Source organism: Dipodomys ordii, unplaced genomic scaffold (genome assembly GCF_000151885.1).
Source record: "Dipodomys ordii isolate 6190 unplaced genomic scaffold, Dord_2.0 Scaffold118, whole genome shotgun sequence".
Classification (NCBI taxonomy): Eukaryota; Metazoa; Chordata; class Mammalia; order Rodentia; family Heteromyidae; genus Dipodomys; species Dipodomys ordii.
Window position 1 is genome coordinate 978,714 of NW_012267334.1, and position 9,956 is coordinate 988,669.

The 9,956-nt window shown below is 54.3% G+C and overlaps 1 protein-coding gene across 1 annotated transcript in view; it reads right to left on the minus strand.

The window, feature by feature from the left end:
• The window catches only part of Traf2 (TNF receptor-associated factor 2), a 38,922-nt gene that overhangs the window by 14,757 nt on the left and 14,209 nt on the right, over positions 1 to 9,956 (minus strand). The window contains exons 2-4 of the mRNA XM_013029349.1: positions 2,241 to 2,458; positions 1,426 to 1,504; positions 1,021 to 1,119 (exon numbers count right to left, since the gene is read on the minus strand). Of these exons, the coding sequence (XP_012884803.1) occupies positions 1,021 to 1,119; positions 1,426 to 1,504; positions 2,241 to 2,428 (366 nt within the window). The 5' untranslated portion in view covers positions 2,429 to 2,458. The remainder of the gene's footprint in view (positions 1 to 1,020; positions 1,120 to 1,425; positions 1,505 to 2,240; positions 2,459 to 9,956) is intronic.

A 9,956-nucleotide genomic window follows, 5' to 3' on the forward strand; every position in this document is an offset into this window, starting at 1 on the left:
CTTTTTTCTTTTTTCTTATGTGGTGCTGAGGAATCGAACCCAGGGCCTCAGGCATGCAAGGCAAGCGCTCTACCACTGAGCCAACTTCCCAGCCCGAGACTCTTATTTCTAATAAACCACTAGAAAACCTGATGTGGTGCTATGGCTCAGGTGGTAAAGCACTAGCCTTGAGCTAAGAGCTGAGGGACAGCGCCCAGACCCAAAGTTCAAGCCTGACGACTGACCAAAACACAAAACAAAACAAAAAAAGTCTCATGGGCTTTCCTGCCCAGGCTGGCTTTTAACTGCAATCCTCAGATCTCAGCCCCCTGAGTAGCTAGATTACTGGCATGAGCCACCGGGGGCTGGCTTAAGTCAACTTTTTGAAGGTCATTTATTGAGAGGAGAAAGAAGAGCAAATACCATGGTAGATTGCAGGAGCCCGAGCTAGCCATTCTGTCCTAGGCTACAGGTTTAGTTGCAGATGTCTAAAGGTGACACGAGGCTCACGCTGACATTCCCAATGCTCTGGCACAGGGCACAAGCCAGCCTGGCTGGCACAGACAAACCCCACAAGGTTGGCTACCTCTGTTGCTGGCCAAAACACTTTCCGTGACCACAGACAAGTATGCCGTGTTCACAGTAAGAGACCCCTGTGGAGTAACAGACAAACCCCGCCGGGCATGGAAGATGCGGTTCTCAGCGCCAAGGTGGTGTGCCCTCCACTCCCGGACACCTGCTACCGAGCGGGCGCGGCACCCCCTCTGGGCAGCACCTTGCACCTCCCATCCTTACCACACCCTGTGTTGAGGAAACTGAGGCACAGAGGGGAGGGCCAGGCTCTGGAGGAGTCCTCCACCCCACCACCTGCTGCACCTCTTCCTCCACCCCATGCACAGGCCGGTCCCAGCAGCATGAGGCAGAGCAGGGCCCAGGCTGGAACTGCTCCAGGGAGCAGAGCCTCCGCGGCTAGGGACTCAGCCCCCAAGCCGCCTGCAGGCTGCAGAGAGAGCCGCGCCAGGGCAGACACCCCATCTCTACCTCATATTCCTTCAGGGTTCCCTTCCAGGTGCACCCATCACTGAGACAGACGGCTGGCAGGCTCTCCACCTCCCTGCGGGCAGCATTATCTGGAAAGGCCTGGGGAGAGGATTGTCCTAGGGTTACACCAGCCCGAGCCCCACCAAGAACACCCCAAGAATGACCCACACTGCCGTGGGCAGGCGGGATGACTCTGAGGAACGGGACCCCCCACCTGCCCCGCTAAATGTCACATCTCCTCTGGGACCATTTCTATAAACCTAAATATTCACGTTTGCTCAAAGTCAATGTCCAGCACAGTAACAGGTTTGCTAAAAGGCAATTTCTAGCCTCACCAGTATTGATGAAAACTTCAAAACATTTTCTGTGCATTCTGACATTTTAGCTTCAAGACACTGCACTTACCGAGCTGCTTTCTAAAATAGAAATGCCTTCTTCGTAGATGCCCTCATGGACACAGGCAGCACAATTCTGAGGCCCAGAGCTGGTGGGAACAGAGAAAAAAAACCCACTGCAAAATCTGCTGCAGAGAAAACTGACACCATCTGTTCAGTCCACAACCCAACTCCGTACCATCTTTCATAAAACCAACAAGCATATGTCACTTGTACGCTATTTGAATGCTTTCAAACAGATAAGAATATGCAAATACTGAAAAAGTTTTGGGGGAGGGGACTTGAATTTCCAAGGCCAAGCCGTTCTTTCTTCTTTTTCTTTACCCCAGTTAGGGACTGGGCATGGTCTCACCATGCCAAGCAGGCGGTCTGTGGCTGAGCTGCCTCCAGCCCCTCCCTTCTAATTGTGAGCAACATGCTTGCTCTCTTAGACATGCCCGGGAAACACCCGGGAGTGCCCCTCCCCCCCCCACAGGCCCCGCTGCGGGGGGGGGGGGGGGGGGGGCAGGCGGCTCACCCTCTCCCACCACTCCCGGCAGGCACTCACTTAACAGATGGCTTCAGGCGACACCCCAGCCACACAGAGCAGCCTGGAGGGGCCACGCGTCTATTCCTGTGCCACATCGCCAACTGGGACTACCCCGACTGATATTCTGCACTTGACTCCACGTGTCCAAAACCAGTATGCTAAGTGATTAATTTACCCTCTTGGTTTGTGCTAAGCCAGGGAGGACTAGTTCCTGGGGCCACTCTGATGGTCAGTGCTGCTCTCACAGCCCCACCCCACCCCCGCCCCGCCCCGCCCTGGCAGGTGGCCCTGCGCACCTGAGGATGCTGGAGAGACAAAAGGAGCAGTAGCGGTGGCCGCACTGGGCCTGGAAGGGCCTCCGTAGCACGTTCCTGCAGGCTGAGCACAGGTACTTGGCCTCTAGCTTGGTCCCGAGGAGGGTCTTGGAGAAGCCTGGCTGCAGCAGGTCTAGGGAGCCAGGGGGGGTCACGCTGGCTGCAGCCATGAGAACTGCGCCCCCACACACCACAAAGCCCTAGGGAAGAGCACAGGCCGTCACTTCTCCATTCAGGATAAATCCTCCAGAAGAAAACAAAGCAAATGAAGCCCACCAGCAGGCAACTGATGGGGGTCTGGGCCTACAGACGAGGGGCTGAGAAAACAGACTCCAGAACTTGGGCAGCCCCAGTAACAGACTAGTCCAGTCTCCTGCTACACGTGTGGGAAGAGACACAGCAAGGTGGCAGCCAATACCATCAGCCTCCTGACTGCTGGCATGCGCCCTGGCTGAGAGCCCTCCTGCCAGCACCGCTGGCCAGCATCCTCCATCCTGGGCCCATGGTTCCCTCAACACCCACTCTGGGGACGGGGTGGCTTCTACAACACAGCACAGGAAGCTAGCAGGGCAGAAGCCCACCTTCCAGTTCCTTGGGGTCCTAGAGAACACTACAAGGCCACATGTGGCAGGGGACCCAGCCAGTTGGTCCGTAGACACTGAGCTCCCCATCTGCTGTCCTCTTCCCCACCTGCTCCACACTGGACACAGCTGCAGAGTCCCTCTGCATGCTGGCCCCGCACTGACGATCCCCACCAGCACACTCACTCCTATGGCCCATTCCTGCTGCTGCGAATCACGGCCAGCCCGGCCAGCGGGGCCACCTCCACCCATGCTCATCCTGCTCTTCCTCACTCTAGGACCCCTCCTCACTCTCCAGCACAGACTGGCTTCCTGTCCACCTCCAGAGTGATCACACAGCAGGCTTCTCTCTTCCACGTGCACCAGGAGGAAGAGAGGGCTGCTCAGGGTTCAGGCTGATGAGCAAGGACATTAAGACCTTCTGACAAGCTGGGCGCTGGTGGCTCACGCCTGTAATCCTAGCTACTCAGGAGGCTGAGATCTGAGAATCACAGTTCAAAGCCAGCCCAGGCAGGAGAGACCGTGAGACTCCTATCTCCAATAAACCACCAGAAAACCGGAAGTGGCGCTCAAGTGGTAGAGCGCTCGCCTTGAGCTGAAGAACTGAGGGACAGCACCCAGGCCCAGAGTTCAAGCCCCACGACCGACAAAAAAAAAAAAAAAGACCTTCTGACAGAGCAGAGAGAGCACAACAGCCACCTTGCATGCCAGGTATCCTCCTCAAAGACACAAATCCGGTCTCAGACCCGCCAGCGATATCCGCCAGCAATATCTATTAAGGCCTAAGAACGCCATAACTCACCGCGTGCTGGTGGCTCACACCTGTAATCCTAGCTACTCAGGAGGCTGAGATCGGAGGATCAAGGTTCAAAGCCAGCCCAGGCAGGAAAGTTCATGATACTTATCTCCAATTAACCATCAGAAAACCAGAAGTGGTACTGTGGCTTAAAGTGGTAGAGTGCTAGCCTTGACTGAAAAAGCTCTGGGACAGCGCCGAGGTCCTGAGTTCAAACCCCCAAACTAGCACCAAAAAAGAAGGAAGAAAAAAAAGGATGCCACAAATATACCTCCTCTACAGGGAGAGAGAGCAGAGCAGATAGCCAACTGCAGATCTCCAAATTATGACCTTAGGCCTCTGCCTGGGGCTTCAGCTCCCTCCTCCACCTCCCTCCCTCCCTCCCCCGTGTCTGGGAGCTCCTAGCTGAAGTGAGGCCAGTGCCTGTGCACCGGGCCCACGAGGGCAGGGCACTTGTGTCCCAGGTGCCAGGAGAGCAGACTTGAATGAGAAACACAACTGGATGGTAGTATGGACGTGGAGAGGCCCGGATGTCCCCGAGATGTAGCATGGTACCTGCAAGGAGACAAGCAGGCTCACCCCGCGATCTCGCCCAGCACTGACTGGAGACTGGAGTAAGACTTAGCTCCTGAAGTGTGCTGCGCCACCTGACAGCCTCCTTTCGTGCTCCCCGTCCCAGGCTGGGACCGGACTGTTTCCTGCCAGGGCTCCTTCCCAGCCTCAATTAGGAACTGAGCCATATTTCACACAGAAAAGCAGGCTAGTCCTGGACAAGGGGACAGCTGGGGGGCTCTCCGTGCTATCCATGACCAAAAAAGGGGGCTCAGTCCCCGAAGGAGAGCTCATGGGTGTATATGTGTGTACACGTGTGTGCAAGTGAGTGCCTTGGGAACATGGAACAGAAGTGCCTGCTGTCTGGCTGTAGGCTCCTGAGCAGAGGGGAGGGCAGAGGATGCGGGCCACTGGGCTGCCTGGCCTGCTGTCTTCCCGAGGTTCAAGTCAGCAGAGCGTCCTCATGGGGCTCAAGCCCGGTCAGCCGCCAGAGCAAGGCGCAGGCCGCAGGCCCTCAGGGCCGGGCAGGCTGACACGGCACTGCGGCACTGGGTCCAGCGCTGCTGGCTTGGGAAGTGAGACCTCTCATGGCAGGCGTGACCGGCTGAGCTCAGATGGAGCTGGGAGGCCGGATGCTGAGGTCTCTCTGTTACTCCCTGGCCTCTGCGCTGGACGTTCTCCCAGAAAGTGGGCTTCTCCATCACTGGGCCACTTGCAGCCCCAGAAGCTCTGAATATTCCCAATTGGCCAGAAGCACTGGAAGAGACTGCAGCTCCCCGCCCCTGCTCTCTTCCACAGCCACACAAAATGCACCCCTCACCCAGAGTCCAGCCACGTTCAGAGGGAAGCCAGCCGAGGGCCCTCCACTGTACTGGCCCTACTGCTGTCCTCTGCCCCCAACCCCCACGGCGCTGGGCCCTTCCTTAAACACACCGTCCTCAGCCCATACCGCACACGTCTGTGCCCTGGTGCTCACGAGGGACTCAGGCACCAAGGACGTGCCTGGACATAAACAGGGCTGTGTGACTTCCACGCAGTCCCTTTCGGGGCACATCAGTGTGGTCCTAAGCACTGAGCCAGTCCTGCGTGCTCAGGGACAACGGCACTGCTATTGTTTGTTCCCTCAACAAACACGTCTAGACACCTGGCACTCAGAACAGTGAGTTAGGGAGGCCTTGTGGAGACAAAGCCCAGCAGTTCTCAGGATGCTCTGAGCAAACTCCTGCAATGTCCACAGGTCTCAAAAACAGAAGAGGGTGGGGATGAGGAGGAGGGGCTGGGCTGGGCAGGAGGAGGAAGGAGGCTGAACACTGTGGAAATGCATGATCTCCAACTGTTAAAAACGAAACAAAGCCAGCACCAGTGGCTCATATCTGCAATTCTAGCTACTCAGGAGGCTGAGATCGGAGGTCTGTGGTTTGAAAACACCCCAGGCAGGAAAGTCTAGGAGATTCTTGTTTCCAGTTAACCACCCCAAAAAGCTAGAAGTAGAGCTGTAGCTCAAGTGGTAGAGCGCTATCCTTGAGCACAAAAGTTCAGAGACAGCTCCCAGGCCCTGAGTTCAAGCCCTAGGACCTCCCTGCCCCCCCCCCCCCCCCAAAAGGAACAATTAAACCTGCTGGCGATGCTTTCTAGGGAGACGGGGCAAGAAGTGTAGTAGAAGAGTCTGACTGGAACATACAGATCTGTGGAGATGTAAAAAGAAAAATCTCCCTAGCCAGGTACTAGTGGCTCACACCTGTCATCCCAGTTACTCAGGAGGCTGAGATCTGAGGATCATGCTTTGAAGCCAGCCTGGGCAAGAAAGTCCATGAGATTCTTACCTCCAAAAAAAAACCACCAGAAAACTGCACTGTGGCTCATTTTGAGCTGAAGAGCTAAGGGACAGCGCCCGAGCTTCAAGTTCAAGCCCCACAACCAACAAAAGATAAATAAAAATAAGAATGGAATAGAATATAGAGCTAGGAATGACAGAACTGACAAAAAAAAAACAAAACCCATAGCCGGGCACTGGTGGCTCATGCCTGTAAGCCTAGATTCAGGAGGCTGAGATCTGAGGACTGAAGTTTGAAGACAGCCCAGGCAGAAAAGTATGTGAGACTTATCCATTAAGCTGAGGCGGAGCTGTGGCTCAAGTGGTAGAATAGCCAGTCTTACGTGAGAGAGCCGAGGGCAAGCCTCAGCTTGCAGACAATGCAGTGCCGCTTGCACCCACACAGGCTCTCAGGTCTGGCCCGGTGGGGCTGCCATCGCAGCACATGAGGCTCCGTGCAGGCAGCCACCCCAGCCACTGCAGGTGGCTCCACCTTTCAGCACACACTAAGGGGTGGAAGGCTAGGTGACTTTAGTGTCCAGCCCCGAAGTGAAGCGCAGTCCTGCAGGTTCTAGGTCAGCTTTACTACAACAATCCTGCCTCAAGCCAGGGGCCGGTGGCTCACGCCTGTAATCCTAGCTACTCAGGAGGCTGAGATCTGAGGATCGAGGTTCCAAGCCAGCCCAGCAGGAAAGTCTGTGACACTCTTATCTCCAATAAAGCACTAGAAAACCAGAAGGCGCTGTGGTTTAAGTGGTAGAGCCCTCGCCTTGAGCTGAGGGACAGCGCCCAAGCCCAGAGTTCAAGCCCCACGACTGACAAAAACAAAACAAAACAAAAAAAACACTACAATCCTGCCCCCTTTGGACGAGCTGTCCATTATACAGTGTATACTCTCACAGGCACCCTGATTTCATTTGTTCCAGAGGCAAACTTCACACAGCACTTATACTAAGTGCCATATTTAGGAATACTTAGGAAAGCATTAGTTAATGATGTGGTTAATAAAACAGCATTCAGTTATACAGGGTTCGAGGACAGGCAAAACTAATCTGGGATAGAAGCTAAGGTGGTAACCTTTGGGGGAGGAGAGGCAGCTCAGGCGAGGGACAAGAGGGGGCCCTCCAGAGGCTGGAGGTGATGTATACACACACAAACTCACGTCTGGCCCCACAGACAGCATGAGTGAGCAAAAGTACACACTGGAGTCTTGATTCTCAACGACTACAAAGAACAGTGAAATCTGTAATTACTGTACCCCCATGCCTGTTTCTCTACAATAGTCTCCTTATATTAACAATGACAGAAATCTCGAGTGGTTTAGGAAAAGTGGGAGGGATTGGGACAGGGTCTCCTTGTGCAGCTCAGGCTGGCCTGGAACTTGATTTTATAGTCCAAGGATGGCTGAGAACTTGTCCTCCTGCTTCCTAAGAGCCTAGATTACAGGCTTGTGTCATCACATTTGGCAAGAATAAGGTTTTATTTTTGCTGCTTTCTGGGATTTGTTTTACTTTGCTGGTACTGGACACTGGACCAAGACCTCATACTTGTTAGGCAAGAGCTCTACCACTTGAGCCATGCCCTCAGCCCGATAACTTTGCCAGAGCTGGCCTTGAACTCATAGTCCTCTGTCTTCTATCTCCTAGTTTGCTGGGATTGCAGGCATGTACCACCACATCCACCTAAGAGCAGGTTTTGATGGAAGCACAGCTCCCATACACACAGGAGGCTGTGCACTTTAGCCTGAACCATCTGTGGGGCCTGTGGCAATTTTCCTCTCCAGATCCTGCTCCCCTCTATACACTTTGTCAGTTTCCTGCCACTGAACCTGAGCTCCATTCCTGACAATGAGCCATGTCAGACACAAAGCCCAAATCTGTCCCTGGGAGCAGATGAGAAGTAAAATATCAGGGGGGAAGTTGGAAGAGACTCTCTGGGTGCTGCAAAAGTCACAAAATGACAGCTACGGGTGAGCAGCTATGGCTTCAGGAACTCCAAATGAACATCTGGGTGTAGTCTATATATTCCTTAGGAATACGCCCACTCTGAAGTATGCTAGGGGCCAGCAAGGCTGGGGCAGGAAGGCGGCCTTCACGGTACTCACTGCAAGGACGTGGGCATTCCCGGGCTCCTGCTGGGCATCAGGAGTGCTGGGAAGGTGGACATGGCCCCCACACTGCATGTGTCCTTGACTGGGCAGGCAAAAAGCCTGGGCAGCAAGACACCATGAAGCCTGTGGTGACAGAGGTCTGGGAGAAGGGATAACAGGAAGGGCAGTAGGGGCAGCTATCAATACTAGGCAAAAGAACCAGTGAGTAGAGCCACGGGCCTCCCCAGGGGACAGGAGAGAAGAGAGCACTTAGCCACCTGCTCAGATGAAAACTGCTCCTGACAACACCCAGCATTCCGCCTGCTCACAAAGGCTAATGAAGAACAATCCTTAGGCTCTTCTTGTTTAAAATCTAGTCCACAGTGATGCTATGTTGTGTAAAGTACACAGCAACAAGACTATTTTTAAAAAGATTCAAAGCCAGGAGCCAGTGACTGACACTTGTAATCCTAGCTACTCAGGAGGCTGAGATCTGAATACTGCTATTTAAGTCATCCAGACAAGGAAATCCATGAGGCTATCTCCAATCAGTCACCAAAGGCAAAAGTGGAGCTGTAGCTCAAGTGATAAGGCACTAGCCTTGAGTGAAAGAACTAAGGGAAAGATTCCAAGCCCTGAATTCAAGCCCCAATATTGACACAGGTGTGTGTGTGCACACAGATTCAAACAGCAATTTTGGATTACTTGAGCTTCTACCGAAGAACTAACTTCAGCTGGGCACCAGTGGCTTGCACCTGTAATCCTAGCTACTCAAGAGGCTGAGATCTGGGCTGGGAAGGTGGCTCAGTGGTAGAGCACTTGCCTTGCATGCATGCATGCATGAAGCCCTGGGTTCCATTCCTCAGCACCACATAAGCAGAAGAAGCTGGAAGTGACACTGTAGCTCAAGTGGTAGAGTGTTAGCCTGCCTTGAGCTGAAGAGCTGAGGGACAGCGCCCAGGCCCAGAGTTCAGGCCCCACCACCAGACAAAAAAAAAGACTGAGACCTGAGAATTGCAGTTCGGAGCTAGCAGGGGCAGGAAAGTCATATCTCCACTAAACTACCAAAAAAAGCTGGAAGTGGAGTAGTGGCTCAAGTGGAAGAGCACTAGCCTTGAGCAAAAGAGGCCAGGACCACAGGCACATTCGCGTCCACACACGCATGCGCCCACCCACCCACACTCAGATCACTTATTACCACAGCCCTCACTGGTGAAATGTGGCCCTTGTACGTGTCCTCTGGGAGCCAGAGACTGATGACTTCCAGTCAGCAAGCTGCATATTCAAATCGACCCTGATCCTGCCATCATCTAAGTGGTCAAATGTATTTAGAGCCTGCCACCACGGCCGGGTCATCATCCTGGCAGTCAGCCCCTCCGCTTTGCCTTTGGATCCCAGCCCGTCTGTGTACCAACCACCACCTGAATGCTCCAACCCTCATCATATGCACATCCAGGCCCAGAGAGACTGTCCTGGTCCCTACTTCACAGGCTTCTACCTGGGGAAGAAGCCATGGGGCCAGACTGACCCCGGACATTTAGGCAGTTTGCAAAGAAACAGCTGGAGAGCAAGGAGGGGCTGGAGAGCAGGAAGGAAAGGGCATAGATAAGGGGTATACGCAGCTGGGGGCTCGTGTGCAAGGGAGCCCAGGCTCCAGCAAGTCCTGCAGGAGGAAGAGACCTGAGTCTACAGCTACAGAGCCATAAGCCTGGGCCAGGGAAATGACCGAGGTTGGGGTCAGGAGGGGTCTACACTTGGGAGCTGGCGGAGACCTGAGATATCCGGGTTCACAATGGGGAGAGGAGACAGAGCCCAGGCCGGGCACAGGCAGGCTGGGCACAGTCACAGCAGAGGCAGGGGGCAGTGG